This window comes from Eretmochelys imbricata, chromosome 11 (genome assembly GCF_965152235.1).
Source record: "Eretmochelys imbricata isolate rEreImb1 chromosome 11, rEreImb1.hap1, whole genome shotgun sequence".
In the NCBI taxonomy this organism is placed as follows: domain Eukaryota; kingdom Metazoa; phylum Chordata; order Testudines; family Cheloniidae; genus Eretmochelys; species Eretmochelys imbricata.
The window spans coordinates 8,609,408-8,636,099 of NC_135582.1; the positions used below are offsets into that span (position 1 = coordinate 8,609,408).

Sequence of the window (26,692 nt, forward strand, 5' to 3'; positions counted from 1 at the left end):
CGGGTGTTAAAGGGAGACGAGCCCCGGGCTCAGACCCACCTAGCTCCTGGGGGGGTCTGGGGGGGGTGTTAACTGCAGCAAACTGGCCATTCGGGGGACTGGCTGGTCGGACGCCGCTTTGACTCTGGCCAGGGCTTGACGGGGGTGTGTGCGCGGTTAGAGAACCGGCAAAGCGAATATTTCCACACCAGGAAGTGGCTGCACTAGCCTAGGCGGCCGAAGGCTCCAGCTGCTCCCGAGCGAGGAGCCTGCGGCGTCCCGGGGGCACGTTGAAGTCCCCACGTGGCTTTCACGCCTGTATAAAAGTTTCAGGCGAAAGTGGCCCAGTGTCGTGATTTTGCGGGGGGCGCGGGAGGGGGGGGGGGATGAGCAGGCGGAGACCAGCGGCAGATAAGTGAGCAGCGAGCCGCTTCCCCCCACAAGCCTTTCCTCCCCCCCCCCCGCCCCCGCAGGCTGCGGCTCGGAGCCGGACCGTCAGGCGCGTTAAAAGCCACCCAGCCCCACGGGCCAGGCAGAGCGCCGCGCACGCAGAGCCGGAGCTTCACCCGCCGCCAGGGAGCCGCGCTGAGCATGGAGACGCGGCCGGACCAGCGCGCAGCGGCGCGGCGCTGAGCCCGTGGATTTGCTCGGCTCGCGTTCCGTGCCCCTGGGGCCCGAGGGAAGGGCAGCCTGGCAGGACGCTAGCGCCGAGCCGGGACCGACAGCAGGGAGGGGAAGGGGTTGCATGTGTGGAGCTGACTTCCCACTCCCGGGAGCTGGCGGCAGGGGAGCTGCCCAGCGAGAGGACCGAGCGGAGCCGCCCTGCACCCAGCGCCCCTGGCGTGGCTTTGCCGGGCGAGGTGTGGGGCACCAGCCTGGTTTCCTTCCCGCCGGGTATCCGCTGGATTGCACGTAACCCGGCCGGGTCCCTCTCCCCCCTCAGCCCCGATGACGCCAGACTGAGAGCTTGCCCCCGGCTCGGCGGGACCTGGGGAGCTGAGAGCCGCCGCGAAGGGACAGGCAGCCGCACGGCTCTCCCTGGGGGTGTCCGCTGGGGAGTGAGCCGCCTGCCCTGTGCTTGGAGCTCCGTCTGCCGCCCCGGGGGCAGCTGCTGCTGTCCCCTACAGCCTCCCTCCTCCTCGACCCGCGCCCCCTGCAACCTGCCTGCTGCTTCTGCCCCTACCCGGGCTCCCCTGGCACCTCCTGTCCCCAGCTGGGCTCCCCTGGCACCCTCTCCCCCCCAGCCTGCCGCCCCCTAACCGGGCTCCCCTGGCACCCTCTCCCCCCCAGCCTGCCGCCCCCTAACCGGGCTCCCCTGGCACCCTCTCCCCCCCAGCCTGCCGCCCCCTAACCGGGCTCCCCTGGCACCTCCTGTCCCCAGCCTGCTGCCCCTACTTTAGACCTCAGTTCCCCGCCTCGACGCTCCGCTGCCCCCCAATTTGGCTCCCGCCCCCCTAGTGGCGCTGCTACCCCTCCCCATCCCAGCTTGGCTGCCACCGCCCCCCTGCCCTGGGCGCTGCTGCCGGGGAGCGACCTGAGCGGAGCTGCCGGCGGCCGGGACTTAGCCGGACTCTCAGCAGCGGATCGGGACGGCCCCCGGCTCTGCCCCCCGCCACAGCGCCCGCTGCCCGCCATGGACGGGCCGGCTTGGAGCGGGGTCCTGGCCGCGCTGGTGGCTTGCTGGCTGGCGATGGGCGCCGGGGGCTCCCCGACGCCGCCACCCACCGCGGGGGGCGCCCCCCAGGACACCTGCACGTCCTGCGGCTTCCGGCGGCCAGAGGAGCCGGGCAAGGTGGACGGGGATTTCCTGGAGGCGGTGAAGCGGCACATCCTGAGCCGGCTGCAGCTGCGGGACCGGCCCAACATCACCCACGCCGTGCCCAAGGCGGCCATGGTCACGGCGCTGCGCAAGCTGCACGCCGGCAAGGTGCGGGAGGACGGTCGGGTGGAGATCCCCAGCCTGGACGGGCAGGCGAGCGGCGGGCCCCCGCTGCACGAGCAAGTGTCCGAGATCATCAGCTTCGCCGAGACAGGTGGGTTCCGCGTTCCCCCGACCGCTCTGCCTCACCCACCCGGCCGTCGGTCCGTCCCAGCCACCCGGCCATCCATCTCAGCTAAGCCTCTGCATTATCCCCTTTCCCCCGTGCGCCCTGTGCCAGCCACCCCGTCCCCCCAGCCATCTGTCCCAGCCGCTCCGCGTCACCCCCTTCCACCCATCTGCCCAGCCACCCCGTGACCCCAGCCATTCGTCCCAGCCACCCGTCCGCCCTGTCCCAGCCACTCCATCCCCCCAGCCACCTGTCCGCCCTGTGCCAGCCACCCCGCCCACCCCTCCGCGTTACCCCTTCCACCCATACGGCCTGTCCCAGCAACCCCTCTGTGTTACCTGCTTCCACCCGTCCATCCTGGGCCAGCCACCCTGTCCCCCCGGTCATCCGTCCCAGCCACCTCTCCACATTACCCCTTTCCATCCGTCCCCCCGGCCATCCGTCTGAGCCACCCTACTGCATTACCCCCTTCCACCTGTCCGCTCTGTGCCAGCCACCCCATCCCACCCCCGGCCGTCCATCCCAGCCACCTCTCCGAGTCACCCTCTTCCATCCATCCGCCCTGTCCCAGGCCCTCCGTGTCACCCCCTTCTACCTGTCCGCCCTGTGCCAGCCACCCTGTCCCTCCAGCCATCTGTCCCAGCCACCCTTCCGCGTTACCCCCTTCCATCCATCCACCCCGTGTCAACCACCCCATCCCACCCCCGGCCATCCGTCCCAGCCACCTTTCCACATTACCCCTTTCCACCTGTCCTCCCCGTGCCAGCCACACCATCCCACCCCTGGCCAGCGAACCCTCCACGTTACCCGCTTCCATTAGTCCGCCCCGTGCCAGCCACTGCATCCCATCCCCCGCAGCCACCCTGTGTTACCCCCTTCCATCCGTCCATGGGTCCATGCCAGCCACCCTATCCCATCACCCGATCATCTGTCCCACCTGTGTATCATCTCTGTATCACCCAGCTGTCTGTCAGTCCATCCCAGACACCCCATCTCACCACGCTCCCCGGCCATCCGTCCCAGCCACCCCTCTACGTCAACCCCCTTCCATGCATCAACCCCCTTACGTCCGTCCACCTTGTCCCAGTCACCCCATCCCACCCCCTTCCATCTGCCCTCCCCATGCCAGTCACCCCTCTGCTTCACCCCCTTCCATACATCCTCCCTGTCCCAGCCACCCCTCTGTGTCACCCCTTCCATCCATTCACCCTGTGTCATCCCCCCGTCCGTCGGTCCTTCCCAGCCAACCCATCACCCAGCCATCTGTCTCAGACCTCCCACCATGTCATCCCCCTTCCAACCACCCCTTCGCATCAACCATCTGTCCGTCGGTCCACCCAGCCACCCCATATCCCAGGCCATCCATCTCAGCCACCCCTCAGCGTCACCCTCCTTCTGTCCATCCACCCCATGCCTGCCACCACTCCACGTCAACCACCTGTCCATCCATCCACCCAGCCATCCGCCTGCTTCACCCATTCATCCCAGCCACCCCTTTGCTTCACCCATCAGTTCATCCATCTGTCCCAGTTACCCCTCCACTTCATCCATCCATCCATCCATCCATCCATCCACCCACCCCATGCCTGCCACCTCTCTTCTTCACCAACTTAGCCACCCCTCTGCTTCACCCATCTGCCCGTCCACCCCAGGTCAGCCACCTCTCTATATCACCCTCCCACCTGTCCGTCCATCCCAGCCATCCCTCTGTGTCACCCACCTGTTCATCCATCCCACCCACCTATCTGTCCAACCATCTCACGCCAGCCACTCCTCTGCATCACCCACCCATCTGTCCATCCACCATATGCCAGTCACCATTCCGTGTCACCTACCCATACGTCCCACCCAGCCATCCCTCTGCCTTATCCATCCATTCACCTATCTATCCCATGTCAGCCACCCCTTCCACTTCACCCACCCATCCAATCATCCATCCACCCCATACTAGTCACCCCATCCTAGCCACCTTTCTGCTTCACCCACCTATTTGTCCACACCATGCCAGCCACCTCTCCCTGTCACCTACCCATCCATCCCACCTAGTCACCTTTCCGCTTCACAGCCACCCATCCTTCTGTTCATCCATCTATCCATTCCAGACACCCCTCGGCTTCACATACTTGTTCAATGATCCATCCACTCCATGCCAGTCACCCCTCCACCCAACCATCCGTCCATCCACCCTAGGCCAGCCATCTCTGCTTCACCCACCCACCTGTCCATCCACCCCCAGCCTCTCCTCTGCCTCACTGATCTGTCCATCCACTCCATGCCAGCCACCCCTTCTGTTCACCCACCCATCCATTCAAACCATACCGGCCACCCCTCTGCTTTACCCATCCATTCATCTATCCATCCCAGTCACCCCTCCGCTTCACCCATCCATCTGTCCATCCCATGCCAGCTACTCCTCTGCTTCATCTGTCCATCGACCCCAGGCCAGCCACTCCTTTGCTTCACCCATCTGTCCATCCACCCCTTTGCTTCATCTATCCATCCCATGACAACACTCCTGTGCTTCACCCATCTGTCCATCTATCCACCCATCCAAGGCCAGCCACCGTCCGCTTCGGCCATCCATGCATCCTCTCCTCTGCTTCACCCATCCATTTGTCCATCCCATCCCAGCCACCCCTCTGTTTCACCCATCTGTCCATCCATCCATTTCCCACATGCCAGACACTCCTCTGCTTCATCAATCCATTCATCCATTCCATGGCAGACAACTCTCTGCTTCACCCATCCATCCATTTGTCCATCCATCCCTCTGCTTCCTACATCCATCCATGCATCCACCCCATGGCAGCCACCCATCTGCTTCACCCCCACCGCCCACACACCCGTTCATCCATGCATACATCCATCCATCCATTCACAGCTCTGCTTCACCCATTCCTCCATCCATCTCATGCCTGCCACCTCTATTCTTCACCCAGTCATTCATCCCATGACAGCCACCCCTCTGCTTCACCCATCAATCCATCTATACATCCATCTGTCCACCCACCCCTCTTCTCCATCTATTCATCCATCCGCCCACCCCATGCCATCCATTCCTCTGCTACATCATTCCAGCTGCCCACCCTATGCCATCCACCTGCCCCACCATCCACCCTCTGCTACACCACACTATCTGCCCATCCCATGCCATCCACCTATCTGTTACAATATTTCATCTGCCCGCCCCATGCTATCCATCTCTCTGCTACATCATCACATCCACCCGCCCCATGCCATCCATCCCTCTACTACACCATTGCATCCACCTCTCTGCCAAGCTATTCCATCCATATATACATCTATCCATCCTCTTTTCCTCTACTCACATGCCATTCAGCCCCCTCTGCTACCTCCATTCCCCATTTACAGCCATTCCTTTACCCATGCCATCCAACCCCCTCTGCTATACCCAGTCACCCATCCATCACCTCTGCCTGACTGACAGATCCATCCATCCACCCATCCATTTCCACTTGTCCTTCAGCAATTTCTGCAACCATCACTTATCAACTCCATCCATCCCTCTATACCCTCTAATTCCTCTGCTACACCCACCCATCCATTCACTACATCAATTTTACCCATCTAACCACCATATCCTCCACCCCCTTTGCTATACTCATCCATCCATCTATCCACCCACACCCTCCAGCCTCACTGCTATATCCATTCACCTTCTCCCTCCATATGCCCTCAGCTCGCTCCATCCATCCACACACCACTCACATGCCTTACAGCCCTGTCTGTTCCATCATCCTATCTCTGTATGTCTTTCAGCCTCCTCTATTGCATCCCTCCAGTGTACCCATGTATCCACTGTACACATTCACTGTACCCATCATCTGCCTACCCACCCCATCTATCCATAGTTCACCTGCACCTATGTTACCTATCCAGCCAGCTACCTAGTGCATTCACCCATCCACACACTTTATTGATCTATCCACTCACTCTGTCAGTCCATCTTTCCACTTAACGTATCCATCTTCTACTATGTTCAGCCTTTTACGTACAATGTATGTTTGTCCATCTGCTCTGGCTATCCATCCATCCAGCTGCATGTTCACTGTATCCATCCACCCACAATACCTGTCCATCAGCCATATCAGTCCTGTTCATCCATCTGATCCATTCACTGTATGTATCTATCTAACCTGCAGTATCCATCCATCCTTCCATTCATCCACTGGATCTATATCCTTTACATATCCATCTACACTGTCAATCCACCATAAGTACATGCCTGTCTTCCTGCTGTATCCCTCAATCAATCTGCTGTATCACTAAATTTATTTTTATTTCTCTGGGGTATCTGACTACCCACCCATCTACAAAATCTATTCGTATGTATACTGCCCATCTATCTACAGCATCTACCCAACTATCTATCAAAAGCATACATTTACAGTATCTTCTGTGTATAAACAAAATAGATACATGCTTGTCTGTTTATAATCACATCAATATTTATAGGTCTATATATTACATATGAATATGTATCTCTTAGGTGCTCTTCTACCATAGGTAATATGCATTTTTGTACTGATATAATGACACTATGCTGTTGATTTCCTTTCACTGTGATCAGTTTATAGAAAAGTTGTGTGTTGACAAGTAATAGGATTTTTTTTTTACCATTTTCTTAAAAGTCTAATGCTATGACATCACTGCTGGGGTTGCAGTTCTATTCAGTACTCAATTGACAATCACTTATTTTTTCAACACCTTCCAAATCTGTTTTATATAAAACATACATAGACACAGCAAACATGATAAGGCACCAGAAACATTATATGCACTGCCTGGGCCTAACAGACATATTTTGAAGGGATCTGGGGTGACACACTAAGACTCTGACTTTACAAAACCCCCGAAAGATATATAGGTGGACAAAAAGAAGAAAGGTTCCTGGGCAACCGAAAGGGATACAAATCTGAGCTTGGCAATGTACAGAACACAATCAAACAGATTGTAACAGATTAGAAACACCTGTCCATCCAATAATTTTAAATAGCAGTCAGGAGAATGTAATTAGAACATGTGGATTAAATGCACACTAAAAAGGCTAGACTGGACATTTATCACCTAAAGCATAGCTGTGTGATGCTCATAGCACATGATTCCAGCAGATACAAGTAGTTCTGGTACCTTTCATGCGGTGAACACTTTTGGTTGCAAATAATGTATTAAAGCTAGACATTGGGTGGAATATCAGTGATAGTTTCACTCATTTAATTCTGACATTAAGAAATACATTAAGGCCAGTCAATGAGAAGGATATTACAATCACCACGGCTGCTTCATTTGACCTCTTTTTAGCATTTATGGGCGGGGGAAAGGCAGAGATCAAAATCTGATGGGTGATACCCTGCTACTTAGGAAGAGTAGATATAGATTAGTTTAACCCTGTGTACGAGTGGACATGCTTTTGAGAACATTTTCCCTGGTGTTTTGGATGCTATCTGTTAAGATTAGCATATGGGAAATTGTAACAAAATCCTTCGTTAGTCACTGAAGCTTCTCTGGTTGTTAAAAAGCCTTTCCTGTAAAATCCAAAAGGTATCTGAAGGCTGAACCTTTTCCTAAACTAATTAGTAGATATCAAGGTACAAATGCTGTATTTTTCAGGGTACTCTTATACCCGCTTGAATCTCTCTGGCTCTTCAGAGCCATTCCTCTGAATAATTTATCTTGCTTTCTTTGGATCTGACATGTTCAGCTATGGCCTGGTTAGATTTTTGCTCTGGGAAGTCACTTTTTAATGTATTTCTAATACAAATTCTGGATCTCTAATTCAGTGCATTATTCCTGGCTAATAAATTCTCCCAGTAGTTTTGATCAGTTATGTTTTAGCATTTTTCTGAATCTAGAATTGCTCAAATAGTGCATTTTCTTCTTGACTTAATGTTGCTGGTCTCTCCTTCTCTTGCAGATGATATGGCCTCATCTAGAGTCCGCCTCTATTTCTTCATTTCAAATGAAGGGAACCAGAACTTGTTTGTCGTTCAAGCCAGCCTGTGGCTTTACTTGAAGCTGCTTCCGTATGTCTTAGAGAAAGGCAGCAGGCGAAAAGTAAAAGTCAAAATCTATTTCCAAGACCTGGACACTAGCAACAAGTGGAATGTGGTCGAAAAGAAAGTTGATCTCAAAAGAAGTGGTTGGCACACTTTTCCCATGACCGAGGTGATCCAGGCTCTGTTTGAGAAAGGAGAAAGGAGACTGAACCTGGATGTTCAATGTGAGGGCTGTGAAGAGTATTCAGTGCTGCCAATTTATGTGGACCCTGGGGAGGAATCCCACCGTCCTTTTTTAGTAGTGCAAGCCCGGTTAGCTGATAACAAACACAGGATCCGGAAAAGAGGCCTGGAGTGTGATGGCAGGACCAATCTATGTTGCAGGCAACAGTTTTACATTGACTTTAGACTCATTGGGTGGAATGACTGGATCATAGCGCCATCAGGTTACTATGGGAATTACTGTGAAGGGAGCTGCCCAGCCTACTTGGCTGGAGTCCCAGGATCAGCTTCCTCTTTTCACACTGCGGTAGTGAATCAGTACCGCATGCGAGGGCTGAACCCAGGCACCGTGAACTCCTGTTGCATTCCAACCAAACTTAGCACAATGTCAATGCTGTACTTTGACGATGAATACAACATTGTGAAAAGGGACGTTCCCAATATGATTGTGGAAGAATGTGGTTGTGCTTGATTTAAGGTGTGTTTCGGGGGGGAGAAAGAGAACATTCCCATACTAGATGGTGTTGGAGGAAGTTTCACTGTGTATCCAGGCATCGGTGTTAAGTCACTGTGGAAAAGTCTGGCAAAAAAAAAAAAAGTTTCACATCGGTGTCAGGACAGTGGCAGTTTGTGGATCTTGGATATTTAAATATTCTACCACTTGTAAACTAATGCTATGAAATACTTTAAACACACCCACACCCACACACACACACGAAAAAGAGATACAAGTAACAGGAAGTCAATCACCAGTGACAACATAACTAAAATGCCTGCCAGTACAAGTGAATGGCTAAGCAACTGTTTCCCCACCTGCCTGGAAAGTCAGACTGAAATGAGCTCTATGTGCTCATACAAAAGAACACAGAAAAGAGAGAACATAATATATTCTTGCACGCAGGAGTCAAAATCACCAAACTTAAAAATGACCATCACCTCTTAGGTCCAAAGGGAAGCCGCAGTCCACCTGCCTACGCAGGTGATCACTTCCTCTTAATTTAAAATCTCCTAATATAAACACCACACATATCCTTATCTTCCGACAGCACTTCCAGTAAGGAATATCACATGATAACATGAGAGAGAGGGAGAGATACACCTAAGCAGCTACTGTAATTCTGAGACTTGCTGTATTCTTCTAAATCACGTTAGGTTGGCATTATTTGATGCTTTAACTGACTGCTAGAAATCCATGGACGGCTATGTCTGTTGTGCCATTGAAAAGGGGCTTTTCTGTCATATCTGGATTGTGCTGACCATTAGCATCTTGCTGTTTTAAGAACAAAAAATCAAAGTTGCAATCTGTGTGTTTCAGCAGGAGACTCCGCAAGGACATGTAATGTGGGAGAAAAAACAAACAAACAAAAACAAATGCTACCGCAACTAAACCAATGAACCCTAAAAGGAATTACAGTAACGTGGTGGAGACACTCTGAAAAATGCTGTGCATTTAATAAAAGGTGAAGAACATTTTAACAAGTCTTGGAAAGGAGGAGAGAGGAGAGTGCTTTCAATTTCTTTACCAGGAAGTGTCAAGGATGGCCATAAAGATCCGAAAATAAAGATACAGCATAGCACTTGCAAACTGCTTGAATGCACATATTATAGCACTTGCAGATTTCAATGCCTTGAAAAGTGGTACTTGATAGTGCACTTATCTTTGCTCACTATCTAGGTAAACAGGTGCCGCATGAGCTATGCAATTTAAAGTGTTGACCCATACTAGACAAAACTGGACTTATGATATGACTTTTTTATATTTTTTTATACTTGAAATTAAATCTTTTGCTTCTTTTTTAAAGCGAATGATTGCTTTTAATGTTTGCACTGATTTAGTTGCATGATTAGTCAAAAACCTGCCATTTGAAAAAAAAATGTTATTTTTATAGCAGCAAAAATGAATACATTTAAATGTATTATACATAAATTTTGGAACCAAAGAGGCCAACGTATTAGTTATAATTTTTATGAGATGGCAAAGCCATCGTATATCATGTAGTTGTACTGAGCAATCCCTCACAAGGCCTGCCGATTCTTTCAGGGTACAAAATGGATTGTTTGTTCTATTCAATGTCTTTTCTATACCGTACGCACATGGAACGTAGCGTGAAAAAATGACTGTTCTAGAATACATTACAATATGTACATCCTTTAAATCCATTTTTTATGTTTATTTAATAAAGTTCCTTTTAGGTTCTGTTCCATAGTAATTTAAAACCAAACAAGTTTCACTTAGATTTGCTGTTGAAGTATTTTGCATTTGTGTACAGATTAAGTAAATAAAAAGATTGAAAACTGGATGAGCTTTTATGCATGTCACCTCCTGGGAAGCTTGGTTACATATAATTTACAACTCTCAGGATTAAGGGTGAGGAGGGTGGGTAAGATGGAGCATGAGACTACTATAGGGGTTGCCAATTTTGGTTGGATGTATTCCTGGAGGTTTCCTCACATGACATAATCTTTAATTAAAGATTAACCTTTAATTCCTGGAGTCTCCAGGACAATCCTGGAGGTTTGGCAACCCTAGACTGTATTAACATTGCTCACCACAGCAAAGTCTGGTGTCAGGCCCCGATCCTGGCCTGAAAATCATATATTATGCTTTTCCAGCTTTACAGGCACCTGAACAGTTGTCAAATAAGTATTTTCAGTTCATGTGTTTTTTTTGTATGTCATGAAATCTGTCTTCAAGCACCACTTAAGGGACAGTCAAAAGTCAGTTGTTAAGCAAGCAGGTTCTATAATTATGGCATACAAAAATGACTTGGGCCCAGATCCTCAAAGCTATTTAGGCATCTAAATTGAAATCAGTGGGAGTTAAGCACCAATGTACCTTTGAGGATCTGGGCCTAGGTCACTTTTGAAAATAAGATTTGGGCTCCCAAGTCATGTAAGCACTTTTTAACATTTTACCCAATGTCTGGGCAACGTCTGTTGCTCTTAGGTGTGGAATGAGTTATTGGTCTTAGCACAAAGCTGGGGGCTAATAAATCATGAGATCTAATCCTGGCTCTGACAATGACCCAGCCCAGGGATCACTTAGACCAACATGTTCAAAAGTGGGCTCTGATTTTGAGTGCCAATTTGAGGCACTATGGGCTTAGTTTTCAGAGGTGCTGGAGTTGTAGGGGCTCAGCACATCTCAACAGCAGGCCCCACATATCTCAGGTTGAACACCCAGAAAAAGAAGCACCCAAAATGATAGGCCACTTTTGGAAATGGTGGCCTTCATCTTTTTGCTTCAGGTTGCTCTCTCTATAACATGGAGCTTATCTGCAGCTGTTGCAAAGGCCACAGGTCACAGCAGGTGTTGTGAAGGTTAGTTAATGTTTGCAAAAGTGCACAGTGGGCCAGATCCAAAGCCCATTGAAATCAATGGGAGTCTTTCACATTGACTTCAGTGGGCTTCGGCTTAGGCCTTGTAAATGCTACATATTATTATTCAGTCCTGCTGGTGCACTGAGGTTCTGGAACTGGAAATCCATGCTCCTTCCTCATTTAAAATATTCTAACAGAAGTAAAAACTAAGTTCCCTACATGGAACTCCTACTGGTGTTAATGAGCGTTCTGTGAAAGGCATGTCACAATATGGTGCACCAACAGAACACACGATGGTTCGACTTTGCACACTGTGCATTTCCACTGGTAACAGATAATTGCTCAGAAATCATCCAAGACTCACCTGCTTTGCTTTGTCACTTGTGAGAGAGGAGAAGTCAGAACTGGAAATTAACAATGTATTTGTTGTATAGTCTGTTCACACAGCAATAACATATGAACATGAAAGTCAGTACAGACAGATCATGAAAAACAAGGGTTAATCTTTATATTCTTTGCCACAACTGGCTACAGATCTATAATATTAGTTAAAAAAAAAAAAAGCACAGTTGTGCCTAAGTACTGAGGATTTAGGCTTGGATTTTGCAAAGGTGCCAACGGGAATAAGGTACCCAATTCCCCTACGGTCCTTTGAAAATCCCAGTTTTTATGCTTAATGAATTTATTATTCTTAAAACTAACTTACATTTGGACAGTGACTTTCTGCTCAAAAGATTGTGAAGCACTTTACAAAATATTTCAAGATTCTTTCATAAAGCAAAAGATTTTTCTCTGAGAGCAGTTTCTGCTTTCACTAACGGTGTCAGCTTGGAGTAATTCCGCTGATACACTCTAGTGCAAATAAGCACAGATTCTCTCTCTCTCTCTCTCTCTCTCTCTCTCTCTACTCTGTACACCATTAAAATGCATCCACCCTTTTGGTTTGGAATCAGCAACTGCTTAACTGAGTACAACAACTTTACACATCAGTTTAGAACTAAGCAGTGAAGGTTGAATATACAGGGGCTATTTTCTTACATGCCTTGGTGTTTGGCCAGGAACTAGCACCTGCCTCTTGTGCAAAGTACCACAGGATCTTTAATTATCTCGAGTGGTCAAGATCTCTATTCAAACGATGGATTTCCCTGGTCTCTCACAATTGTAGCAACCACTTTTACATCAGTATAACTCTATTGATTTCAGTGGAGTTATTCCTGAGTTGTGCCAGAATAGGTGAAAACAGAATTAGGCTCTATCATGGTCTTCGGGTGTAGCTTTTGGAATAACTTTTAGAAAGCTGTTGTGTATTTCAGTAATTACCACAATTAAATGAAATTACATAATTGGTGTGATTACTTGGACTCACATAACCACTCTGTGTAACATGCCATATTTTAAAATCTTTGTGAGACATGAGCTGTAGCCTGTTTTTTTCCAATATCAAATCGAGGGCCTGATCACATGCACAGGACTCCTGTTGTCTTCAATAGAATGTCTGTGTGCAGAGGGCTTGCAGGCTCAATCTTACATATTTCTTATTTTACTCTGGTTTCGCCACTTCTATCCAGCAAGAACCCTCTTTGAATGTACCCAGTTGTCACTGGGATTCCCTTTGCAAAGTGATGAGCTAAAGCTTTATGGTGTCATGGCAAACACAAGCAGCAGTGGCTGAGAACTCTGTGGCGCCATCAAAATCCTGATGTATGCACATGGCAGCCTTATATTAAAGCTGATTTCCTGTGTTTTGTTGTCTATATTTTATCCACCGCTCAAAATTTAAAGGCAAAACATCAATCCGATTCATAGACTAAGGCTAAATCTCTACTGGAATTGGAGTTGTGACAGCAGCTCCAGTAAGCATAGCTGTGCTAGCTTTAATCTAGCTGGCACAGCTAAAAATAGCAGTAAAGATGCAGTGGCATGGGCTCCAGTGTGGGGTGTATAATGGGAGTTAGGTACCTAAATACTTTTCAGGGTCTGGGCCCTGGTGACTGATGGTAAGAGTGTATGCTTTGTAGTTGTAGGGTTGAATCCTGCAATGAGCTCAGTGGGGGTACAGGGATCTGCCCATGCAGGATTAGGGCACAGCTGTTATTGTGAAGTATTTGTATGATGGTAGTGTCAACAGGCTCAAGCAGAGATCAGGGCCCCATTGTGCTAGGCACTGCACATACTCATGGTAAGAGACCATCCCTGCCCTGAAATGTTTACAATCTAAATACATAAACACAGACGACAGGTAGAATGGGAAATTGGTGCACAGAGAGGCAATGTGACTTCCTTTGGCTCACACAGACTAGCAGAACATCTGGGACAACAGCCCAGAGCTTCAAAGTCTCAGTCCTGTTCTATGTAGCCTGAAGCATGCTGCATCTCCCAATTAAGGGCTCACTCCTGCAAGGCGCTGAGCACCTCACGGAAGTTCAGGATGCTTTATGCCTTGCACAACCCAGCCCCAATTGAAACAATGTAATGTAAAAATACATCTATGACCCATGTACGCTTCACAGGCAGACTTATAAATAATTATAATACTGTAATGCCACAGTAAGATACACTGATGCAAGGCTTTTCTTAGCAACTGTCGGGTCCCCACTGCCTCGTCTTACTGTAGGGCTTCCCTCTTTTCCCCAGCATGCCTTTCTGAGGAATAGGCTTTTTAAATATGGCAGGATGAGGCAGCTGCAGCCCTAAAATGGCCATTTTGTAATTAGCTGCTGCTGGCTGCACATTTCTTGCTTCCTTCCAGCTGGTAAGTAGCCTTGCCCCTAGGTTTTATTTTCTGGTTCTGAGGAGAATTGTCCAACACCATAGTGCAGCAAAATGTGTTATAAAGTGCTATGAAGGTGACTAATTCATTAGAGGGAAAAGAAGACACTGCAGAAAAGCAAACTTATACATATGCCTAAGAAAGCCAGCACCTTGTGTGGAACTTACATCAGTCAGATGGGCCCAATCTTGCATCCTGTTAGCATTTTTCCTAAGTAGAGAGTGCAGGTTTGAGCTCATTGCCTATGAGTTTTGTTTCATTGGTATCTGTGGAAATGTGCTAATCCTTCCCCATTTCAGGGAGCAGTGTTTACGCTGAGCACAGAATCAGGGCAGTTAAGACTATGTTCACTTAGTGCCAAGAAACTAATTGCTTCAGGGGCTCATTATATCCCAGGTCAGGTATGGGGTAAGGGGGAGTTTTGAGACTGGTCGGGCAACATGGGAGGAATGGTGTAAGGGACAGTGGAGCCTGAACTGCATAGCTCAACTAGTCATTCCCTCCAGGAGCAGTGATACAGGAATCGTAAGTGTTACCTGCAGCCCAGGGGGTGGCTCTCTCATCCCTGTGGTATGGCAGTAGAAATGGATTCTTGACCCCCTTATGCCATGAACCGCTCCTCAGCAGCCCCCCCACGCTCCCTGTTACTCAGACTGCATATTGTAACCATGTTTTAGTCCTCCCCAGCTAATCTTTGGATTGGATTTTTTTTTCCAGAGGTGCCGTGCACCCAAAGCTCCCCCAACTCTAGTTGGGCAGGGCTGTGGGCGCTCAGCATTTCTGTAAATCCAGGCCTTGGGATTCCAGTGTCATGTGAAGGCAAAGCAAACAACTCTTATCACTACTAATGGGAGTTATGTATGTGCAGTTCAGGTCCATTGGAGTGAATCATCTCCAGTAATAATATTTTGTAAAACCCTGTAATTTATGAGGTGGTTAATAATGACTCATGAGAATCTGTGTTTGTATTTTAGATGGGTGTGGGTTTGTGTATTTTGCTTGATCTTCACTTCAGTTGTTCTAGATGGTGTGTTTGTGTATATAAACACACACAGAACACATATACATAAATTAGTTAATGTTTATAGAGACAGTACCTTGAAGAGTGTATGGTTCTCTATAAGAACAAAGTATATTGTATGCTGTGGTAGCCATCATATGATCTTCTCTTCAGTGACAATATTATAATAGGTTTTGCACAAGGGGGCATTTCTTGACTCTTGAGTACTTCCCTGTAACACTATATATATATAATGTGTACGTGCCCATAAAATAGCTAAAGAGACGGCAATGGGATGAATTTTCAAGTGTGGCTGAGCTCCAGTCAGCTCAGCACCCAAAGAGGAAGGCAAACCACCTTTGCTTATCCCTCATTTTATGATGAGTCAGGGTCTGGTTTAGTCTCTAGGACAGAGTAGAGCAACCCCAAGGCTGTCCTATATTCTCTCTAGGTGCCTATAATCCCAAGGGGCTGTTGCAATGACTGAGAATATCCAGAGTACAGTGGTGCTTTGGCCTCACAACCTCTTACCTAGTCATGTTTCCGATGCCAGGGGATGCTGGTAAGGTTGACACCTGGCTGGTTTTTAACTGTCCAGGGTGGGATTTTGTAGTGCTTTGCTAGTTGCTGGTGAAAATGTGCCATTTTTTTTCTTCCCTGCATCTACATTCCCTCTAAGCTGCACACACAAGCCGTGGCCACCATGCAGCAATCTTGTAATTACTGGTGTCTGCACATCCCTCCCTCGTCATGTGGCTGGGAGGGGGATGTGACTGGCATGGCATGCAGGCATTTTACACCCATTTTGTACAATTGTACATGACTGCACAAGGTGCAAGATATTGGAGAACAAGGCCTGTAATATTTTCGGGCAGTTTCAGAGGCTGCAGCTCCATTATCCTCAATTGAGTGGCACCCAGTTAAACCAGGTGTGAATTTATCCCATGAGCTTGAAGGCAAGAACCCTATTTTAAATCAGTCAGCACGAGGGTTCCTTGTATTATGTTCCTTTATATCTACATCTCCAGAGATAAGCTGCTGTTGGTCTATTCTGTAATATCTTTTAATATCTTTAAGGCCTGGCTTGACAAAGCCCTGGCTGGGATGGCTTAATTAGTGTTAGTCCTGCTTTGAGCAGGGGATTGGACTAGATGACCTCCTGAGGTCTCTTCAAACCCTAATATTCTATGATTCTATGATGTCCATGGCATTGGGTATTATGAATCATGCCACAATAGTGGTCTGGATACAAGAGTATTAGAATAGCCATATCATTTCACTATACCAACATCCTTGTCTCTTTCTATTATTAACTCATGTTTTGGGGTGCTTATACCCATACTCCAGTCCTTAACATTCTCATTGGGCTAGAAATTGGCATGAGAAGACTGGGTCCACAAAAGCTTTTTAAAATCAGAATCTGGCAATTAAATCCATTTGGTTATCTCTGAGTAGGAAAGAATGTCCCCATCCCCCCCAAGTAAAATAAAAAAAAATCTTTATTTTGCAGGCAATAGATAGTAATAAGAACTAATCACTTCAGCAATACACAGAAATGAAATGCAAATCCTAGAGTTGCATGATTTTTAAAAATGAGTTTTTAAGAAAGTTGGTTGAATATTTTTTCTAACTTCAGTGATATATGGAATTTTTGACAAAAAATGAAATATTCTCCCTTTACCCCTCCAAAAGGCAATCCCTCCACTTTTGTTTGTCATTAGCCAACTCTAGTTAGTTTTAGGGCCTGATACATCCTGCCACTGGCACCTTAAGGAACATCTTCCATAAATCCACAGATCTTCTAAGATACTTGTGCATCTTGGTGATCTACAGGAAAGAACGGGCATCTATTCTAATGACCCATGGCTCAGCACTTCTGCCTAATCCCACTTCTGCAGGAGCTGGTGCCTTTGGTTCAGGGGTCTTCTACTCTGCAGAGAGAGAGACAGTTTGGGGAAGGAAGTCCCTGTCTGAACCCCTTCCCACCTGCAGACATGAGCTCATGGAGGCCCTGTGGTGGGGAGGGCTTTAGTCTGTAAGCGATTTAGGCAGTGACCTTGTATGATCAGTTGCTTTTGTCTGATCAGTTTAGCTCCTAGCATGTGTTGGGTGTTATATAACAATAATAACAACAACGTAAAGTTCTCTTTCTGGTAGTATAAGGATGATTTGAACACAAGTTTGTTACTTGTACATTTTATGCTAGTATGTACAGCGGCCGTAGGTGCTCTGAGTAAATCTTGCCATGATTGACAGAAACAGCTTTAAAATCAAAACAAAACAGATCAGGAAGGTAGGAAGAGCTGATAAAGCCTCCAGTGTCAAGAGTCTACATGTTGAAACATTCTCTAATTATATATGTATCCAATCTAGTTAATACTACAGAGCTTGCAATTCCCCCCCCCCCCCGCATAATTAGGGGTTATGAAAATATCTACACAGCAATACTACGGTTCCTAAATATAGCACCTTTCTTTCTGAAGTGCTTTACACAGTTTAAGAGCCATGGGCTAAATTCACAGCTGGTGTATGGTGGTGCAACTCTACTGATTTCAGTGGAATTGTGCCCATTTCACTAGTGATGAATCTGGATATAAGTAGTTTGAGTCTTATCTTTCTTGAGGTTTTCTACTGCTGCTCATCGCTGTAGGTTGGCAGTAGCAAGCTCTATGGCTCCCCTGCCTTCTCAGAGTATAGAAAGTGCTGCTTGGGCTGCATTTGTTGATGTTTTGTTTATTCTGGTGGTGGAGAGAAAGGAATGGTTGATTCTGTGAGTATCATCTTGGGTATGGTGGAAAAGCTTTATCAAATAGGAAGGTTTTGCAGGTTTCTAGGCATGGGCAAATTGTGGATCCATCTAATCTCTGCTGGAAGTTCATTCCACAGACAGATCCTCTTGATTGAGAATGCTTTGTGCTTCATTCTGGTCTGCTTTGACCTGGGCTTTGTGAGCTGCATTTGTGCGTCTGCACATTTGGGCTTTGTGTGTCTCAGAGGAATGCAGTTGTCTTGGTGGTTCAGAGATAGAGATGGGGTTTCTAGTGTTGCTGGGACCTAATTTATTTTGCCCATCAGGTCCCTTCACTCACTGAAGTGCAGTCATCACCAGGATCAAACAGCTGCCCTGCAAAATAGTTTAGAACTAGAAGTAAGAACCACTGTATCCATTGGAAACCGCTGCCGAGTGGAATGTATTTACCCAAACTGGAATTTGGCCAAGATGCTGGGGTTAATAGGCTGTCCTGCTTGTAAAGTACCCTAGGAACTTCAATTACCAGAAGATAAGAAGGATGGTCCAGTGGTTAGGGCAGTAGCCTGAGACTTTGGAGACCTGGACTTAATTCCTTGTTCTGTTAAAGACTTCCTGTGGGACCATGGCTCAAATCACATAGTTTCTCTGCCTCTTTGTACCATCTGTGAAATAGGGATAATGGTAACCTCCAGGGGTGGTGAAAATAAATATTGTATTGAAGATAAATACATTACAGGTTGAGCGCCACTCAAATACTATGGTAATGGGGGGTCATATAAGACCTAAATTAGATAGAAGTGGTTTAATGTTTCAGCCAAAAGATGGCAACTCTAGTAGCACAGTGCCCTCTAATAATACCAGGCTGGTCTAACTCATGGCTCTGTATGTGTTTCGTGTGCCTGATCTGCAGCTTCTAACTAGGGGATCTAGGGCCAGATTTTTAAAGGTATTTAGGTGCCTAACCTCCATGGAAATTGATGGCAATTCGGTGTCTAAGTACCTTTAGAAACATGGCCCTTAGTCTCATCCTCTTGTCCCTGGAAGTCCTAGAAGCACAAGATGATGGTTGTTTTACACTGGGACATTAGTTCAATACTGATGCAGTGGACAGGCTGCCACCTATTGATAACCAACCTCACTTCCTGTAATAGCTTGGAGTTTCCCTAGAGGTCTCTTATCCAAAGACTAACAAGGCAGCTGCTTGCTAGATTTAGAGATCCGAAAGGAACTACTGCATAGGGTGATAAACCATTACCAGGAAAAGGAGCGAATGATACTGAGTGACCCTACTACAACTAGAAGAGAAAAATAATCTCTCCTCTTCCTATAAAATCTGATTGTTGATATTTCAGTGCAGGCATAACAGGGAATTAATGAATGAATGAATTAATCAGCATTTGCCCACTAAGGTGAACTGAGGATAGAACATCAGTCCAGATATCCAGGCTTAGCCCTGAATTTCCTGGATTTTATGAGTTTAAGCCTGACTCTGAACAGGTTTTAAGGGCATTTTCTTGATGGATTAGTAGAGCCTATGTTTGGACAATCCCATCCCCTGTAGCTATGGGACTGTACAAAGCCCTACTTTTACTATTTGTATCTGTTTCTAAATCCTGTTATCCATTTTCCTCTGAATCAAAAAGCTTTTAAACTGGAATTAGAGTAGGGTACATAGCAGGAAGGGAGAGTACATTTCTGGAAAGACTCAACAGCGTTTCATAGACCATGCTGAAACTCTCTCTCTCTCTCTCTCTCACTCAAATGTGTTCTGCAGTACTGATGGATCGTCATCTGTATTTCTCTTTCTCTGTTATTTTAACTAGGGGTATTCGGCTGAAACAGGAATGTGTACAACACTGCCCTGTGAAGAGAATGGACTTAAATGGCCCTCTAGGTCTTTTCCATCTCTGGGTTCTATGATTCTGAGTTCCTTGGGTCAGAATATGTCCCCTGCTTCTATGACTGAAGGGAATCTAGACCTGGCCTATTGGGCGGTGGTTGATGAGTGCCATCTCTGTACCAGCATCTTCCGTTGAAGCTCAGCAATTTGCAATGAACGGTTTATCTAATGAATTTAAAATTTCCATTTGAGGGTCCTCATGTTAGGAGTGCCCGTGGGCTCACCTGGTTAAGGCAACAGAACCCATTCCATGGGATGTACAAAACCAACATTTTAAATACTTGCAGCAAAACATTTGCTGATCAAACTGTAGGAATTTGTCAAATAAATACGACAAATGAAGAGGAATCGCAATCTGCCCATGAGCAGAAAAGGAGGTAGAAGTCCTCAGATAGATAATTTTGTGAATTATTTGCTTCACTCTGTCCTCAAGGAATGTGGAGGGATACCCATTGCTTGGCAGGTCAAAATGCTAGTGACTTCAACAACAATATTCCAAGGGCAGGGAAAGGAATTAGATGATTTGGCAGGTCTTGGGCCACTCTAGATTCCATATCACAGGAAGGGAGATTTGCTCTATTTTTGGTTCTTTATATGGTTCTCATTAGTGTGGTATCTGAGCACCACACAATCTGTAATGTAATTATCCTCACAACACCTGTGTGAGGTAGAGAAGTATGGTTATCCCTGTTTTACAGAAGGGGAACTGAGGCACAAAGAGGCTAAGTGACTTGCCCAAGGTCACATGGAGTCTGGCAGAGCAGGGAATTGTATCCAGATCTCCCAAGTCCCAGGCTAACACTAACCACTGGATCATCCTTCCTCTCTATAATATGGTCTCAGACAAGGAATAATCATGAGCAGGTGCAGGAGCAGGTGAACTCTTAAGTCAGATAGATCCAGTTTTCATGCAAATATCCCTAGTCTTAAATCAAGAAATCTACTCACATCCCTGAAAACATACAATGCATTGTATGAGCAGAATTATTTCAGAGGCTTTTCAGCACTGTTAGGCATTGGCAGCTCTTTAAGGGCTGAATCCTGCCTTTCTTAGTTATGTGGCTGACTTAAGGGGGACTCACAGGAGTAAACTTAGCAAGGTCTGATCTTTGAAGGAGGCTGGGACTTTTGCCATTGATTTCAATGGGAGTGGAAATGAGCCTGTAGTACTATGCTTACAAAATTCAGCTCACTGGCCTCTGATAAATTTTCCCCTGAACACCTCCAATGCAACCCACTGTGCTGTACTGAAGGGAATTTTTGATCTTGAAAGATTAATAATTAAAACCCTCGTAATTTCTTTATCTGGGCAATGACCTTTAGGCAAATTTGATGGTTGGGGTTTTGTTTCTGAGTGAGACATGGGCGTGTGATGGGGATTTTACGCCATCTAATTTTAAATGCTGCCAAGGTTTTGTGGGGATCTGGACATGAGGTCAGAAAATCCTGCTCCACAGTCTCTCTCAATTCTATTTCTAAGCAGAGTCCCATATAGTTAGGTGAAGCTGAAGCTTGAAAATCAACCAGGGGAAACTCAGCACTCTAAAAGCTTCCCTGTTTACTACATCACTATATTCATACAGGCCAAGATTTTAAAAAACGCAGCACAACATAAGGACCCCAAGTGCATATTTAGCCACCTAAATAAGTGGGCTGATTTTCAAAAGTGCTGAGTACTCAGTAGCTCACGTTGACTTCAGTGGGAGCAGGAATCAAGCCCTGTGATAGAACTGACCTGTCCTTTCAAAGGTTTCCCATTTCTGTTTTGACAAAATTGCACATACAGCCCACTGTACCTATGGTGTGGTTACTGAACTCCCATGAGGGGTCTGCCAGTGGAGGCCAGCTTTAAATTCTGGCTGAAGGTCTATAGATTCTAGATAGCCTAGACCAGATGTGCTGGTGCAAAGTATTTCCCCACATCAGACATGGAAAATGGCTCCTTTACTGTAAAAGTAGGTCTTAGAGAGAAGCTCAAGTTAGCTTTATATTGGGCAAAAGCCTGTAGAGGTGGAGTAGCTGCCTTTGATAAAGTCCTCCTGCAGACTTCAATATATTTCTGCATAAAGCTCAAGTCTGAAACAGAGTGGCGGAAACCTGGTGGATACTGATGACAAACTCATAAAGAGCAAGTTTATTTGCAGACCATCTGAAAGAAATCAGATATATCTATGCAATGCTGGTGCCAAGATGTCCCAGACAAAAAGGCCAGTGTTGCAGAGAGCTGTTAAATAACCTAGGGTGCAAAGTGGGGGTCTGGAGGACTCCCACTAGAACACAAGTGCACAGGACATGTTCAAGCCATTAGACCACTCACTGTTTCAACAGTGTTGCTTAGCTTTCCTGGACTCTGTAATTACCTTTTTGCCACATCACTCAGGATAACGTAGAAATATTACAGCCATTCCCCATGAACTTGAAGCACTGGTGCTTGTGCAGGGAAGAAAAAAAACCAAACTATGTAGGGGCTAAAAGAGAGGGGGCCTGATTCTAATCCGATTTATACTAGTCTCCCACTGGTTCTGACTCAACTGGAATTACTCCTGTCTGTCACCAGTGTAACGAGAACCAAGCCTAATATGAGAAAAAAGAAAAGGAGTACTTGTGGCACCTTAGAGCTCACGAAAGCTTATGCTCAAATATATTTGTTAGTCTCTAAGGTGCCACAAGTACTCCTTTTCTTTTTGCGAATACAGACTAACACGGCTGCTACTCTGAAACTTAATATGAGAGAAACTATATGCTTTGACTGTCTAAAAAGAGGGAAAAAGGATTATCTTGATAGTGGATAATCTGATGGTAGTAAGAGTATGGTAAAGGCAATGCAATTCACGATGATTATTTCCAATACAGTGAAAATCCAAAGTATCATGGAAAAGAAATACTCAGATGGGATGAAGGCTTTTGTATGTATAATTAGGGCAATATGTATTTGAGCAGCCTCTCCCCATAGGCATGTTATTGCATAATTGACTACTACTGTTTTTTTTTTTTTATACCTTCCTCTAAAGAATCTGCTACAGGCCACTACTGGAAATAGGATTCCAAGCTAGAGTGTCTGTTGTTCTGATGGCATACGGCTGTTCTTATTTTTCTGAAGGAATGAGGAAAACTGGCATCAATTGGAGGAGTTCGAGGAAGACAGATTCGGGAGGATGGTTGCATGTGTAATTCCAAGATAGCAGTCTGACACGTTACACTTCAAAAGCTGTCATCAGGCGGTAGAAATGGCTAAGAGACAGGACTTGGACACTGAGCATTTAACCCTTACTGTGCCTTAGTTTTTCCATCTCTAAAATGGGAATAATCAGATTTACTTCTCTCCCAGGGGTGTCGGAAGGTTTAATTCATTCACTCGCTTTCAGATCTTTGGTTGAAGGAGCTACAGGAGAGCAAAATGAAGAAAGTTTGAAGTTATGAATGCTAAAAAAACCCCAACACCCTCACACCAAACCTGGTTTAATTGATTAAAGAACTGACTGTGTTCCTGCTGGCAAACACCAGAGCCTGACAAAGCTTCTGTATTGGAGACTTACAGAAACCACAGCAATGATAAAGAAATCCGCTAATGTTTACTTAAGGGGCTACGAATTGCACAAGAATGGAAAGTTACTCTCAAGCTCAGGAGCAATTTGGGGAGAGAATATTACATGTGCCCCTCCAATATTCCCAGTAATGTTTAGCACTTAATAATTAGCACTTGCCTAGTATCTTGAGGGTAAGGAGAGTCTTGTGATTGAAGGACTGGGCCTGAAAGATACCTTTCAAGGTACCTTTCAAGATACCTTTCAGTTCAAGTACCTGCTCTTACATAGACTTCCTGTGTGATGATGGGCAAGACACTTAATTTCTTTGTGTCTCGGTTCCCCAGTAAAATGGGGATCCTACTACAGTAGAACCTCAGAGCAGGACTGTCGATTAATCTCAGTTAACTCATGTGATTAACTCAAAAAATTAATCACGGTTAATTGCAGTTTTAATTGCACTGTTAAACAATAGAATACTAACCGAAATTTATTAAATGTTTTTGGATGTTTTCTATCTTTTCATATATATTGTATTCTGTGTTGTAATTTAAATCAAAGTGTATATTTTTTATTATAAATATTTGCACTGTAAAAATGATAAAAGAAATAGTATTTTTCAATTCACCTCATACAAGTACTGTAGTTCAATCTCTTTATTGTGAAAGTGTAACTTGCAAATGTAGATTTTTTTTGTTACATAACTGCACTCAAAAAGAAAACTATGTAAAACTTCAGAGCTTACAAGTCCACTCAGTCTTACTTCTTGTTCAGCCAATCGTTAAGACAAACAAGTAATACTGCCCTCTTTATTTACAATGTCACCAGAAAGTGAGAACAAGCGTTCACATGGCACTTCTGTAACCGGCATTGCAAGGTATTTACATGCCAGATATGCTAAACTTTCGTATGCCACTTCATGCTTCAGCCACCATTCCAGAGGACATGCTTCCATGCTGATGACGCTTGTTTAAAAAAAAATGCTTTAATTAAATTTGTGACAGAACTCCTTGGGGGACAACTGTATGTCCCCTGCTCTGTTTTACCCACATTCTGCCATATATTTCATGTTGTAGCAGTCTCAGATGATGACCAAGCCCATGTTGTTTGATTTAAGAACACTTTCACTGCATTTTTGACAAAACGCAAAGAAGGTACCAAAGTGAGATTTCTAAAGATAGCTACAGCACTGGACCCAAGGTTTAAGAACCTGAAGTACCTTCCAAAATCTGAGAGGGATGAGGTGTGGAGCATGCTTTCAGAAGTCTTAAAAGAGCAACACTCCGATGCAGAAACTACAGAACCTGAACCACTTAAATATCAGCCACCCAGGTGAAGTGACAAGGCCCTGAGCCCAGGATGAGGGGTCTGCAAGCTGCCTTCTCATGGACAGGCCACGGGGATGCACTCAGGGCTGGACCAGTGGCTGCAGGCGCCTCCAGAGTGCAGGGTAAGGCTGCTAGGCCCATCTCCATGGCGACAGCTACAGTGTGGCTCAAGGACCAAACCATGCAGTTGATGGGCTCCGTTCACAGGGCTCACAGGATACCCCGGGCAGGGAGCAAGTTCTGGGCCTTGGAACAGTCTGACCCCTCCCCACCCTGGCCCCTTGCTCTGGGGACCAGCCCCACCGTGCCCTGATTGCCCCAGCCCTACACCATCGCTATGGGGACCAATCCCTTCCCGTCCTGGCCCCTTGCTCTGGGTACTGACCCCCCCACTGTGCCCTGATTGCCCTGGCCCCTCACTATGGGGACCGACCCCTCCCAGCCCCCTGCTCCGGGGCCTGACCCCCGCTGTGCCCTGATTGGACAGGCAGGCAGGCTCCGCGTCAGCTCCTCCCATCCTGGCTCTGCAGGTGAGTCCCAGAAGAGGGGGGAGTCTGAGAGGGGGCGGGTGGAGAGCAAGGAACAGAGGGAAGGCGGAGAGGACTGAGTGGGGGGTGGGGCCTCAGTGGAAGAGGTGGGGGAGGGGCAGGGCCTTGGGGCAGAGGCAGGATGGGGGCAGGGCAAGGGTGTTCAGTTTTTAGCAATGAGAAAGTTGGCAACCCTACATATAGTACAATGGGGCCTCGTTATTGGTTCAGACTTCCGGGTGGTGGTGTAATACAAATAATAAATACCTTCCCTCCAAATGTCTTCCTTAGCTGTGTTTCAGAGTAGCAGCCGTGTTGGTCTTTATCCACAAAAAGAAAAGGAGTACTTGTGGCACCTTGACAAGAACGTGGGAGGAATAGTGGGGGTGGGGGAAAATAAACATGGGGAAATAGTTTTAGGCTTGGATAAAGACTAGGAGTGGATGTGTCATTACACAAAGTAAAACTATTTCCCCATGTTTATTTCCCCCCCACCACCGCACTGTTCCTCACACGTTCTTGTCAACTGCTGGAAATGGCCCACCTTGATTATCACTGCAAAAGCTTTTTTCCCCCCCGCTCTCCTGCTGGTAATAGCTCACCTTACCTAATCACTCTTATTACAGTGTGTATGGTAACACCCATTGTTTCATGTTCTCTGTGTATCTAAATCTCCCCATTGTATTTTCCACTGCATGCATTTGATGAAGTGAGCTGTAGCTCACGAAAGCTTATGCTCAAATAAAATTGTTAGTCTCTAAGGTGCCACAAGTACTCCTTTTCTTTTTCCTTCGCTGTGTAACTCCTAAGGTTAGCAGGAGTGGGATTCTATCTGGCAGATTTCCTATGATATGTAGGAGAAATCAGACGGATGGTGTCTAGCGAGATCGCTTCAGATTCAGGAATTTACATGTGCTTTTTTGCAAATCTGTACAACGTCACAGTCCTGGAAAGTGAAACTACTTTCTACTTTGTTCAATCTTTTTCCTTTTTTAAAAATAACCTGGTAATTCCATAGGGAAAAAATTGAATTAGCAGAATATTAAGGTTGCACAGTTAAATACTCAAAATTTTAGGAGATTGGGGGATCAAATTACTAAAATGTTATCAATTTTTTCTCAATTTCCTTTTTCTGAATTACAAAATTTTGTCAAATTTTGAAATTTGAAAAAATGTTGACCTAATCCCAATATTAGTTAATTAACATTTATATAGTGCCAAAGGTGTGCTAAATGCTTTATTGACGCGTATAAAGACAAAGGGTGAAAATCCCAGCCCTATTGAAGTCAATAGCAAAACTCCCA

General features: G+C 46.4%; 1 protein-coding gene across 1 annotated transcript; it reads left to right on the forward strand.

Annotated features, from left to right (window-relative positions):
• Nucleotides 1-1,612: 1,612 nt before the first annotated feature.
• INHBB (inhibin subunit beta B) lies at nt 1,613-8,738 on the forward strand. The gene is made up of 2 exons (XM_077830250.1): nt 1,613-2,012; nt 7,963-8,738. The coding sequence occupies exons 1-2, from the start codon at nt 1,613-1,615 to the stop codon at nt 8,736-8,738; spliced, it is 1,176 nt and encodes a 391-aa protein (XP_077686376.1).
• The last annotated feature ends 17,954 nt before the right edge of the window (nt 8,739-26,692 follow it).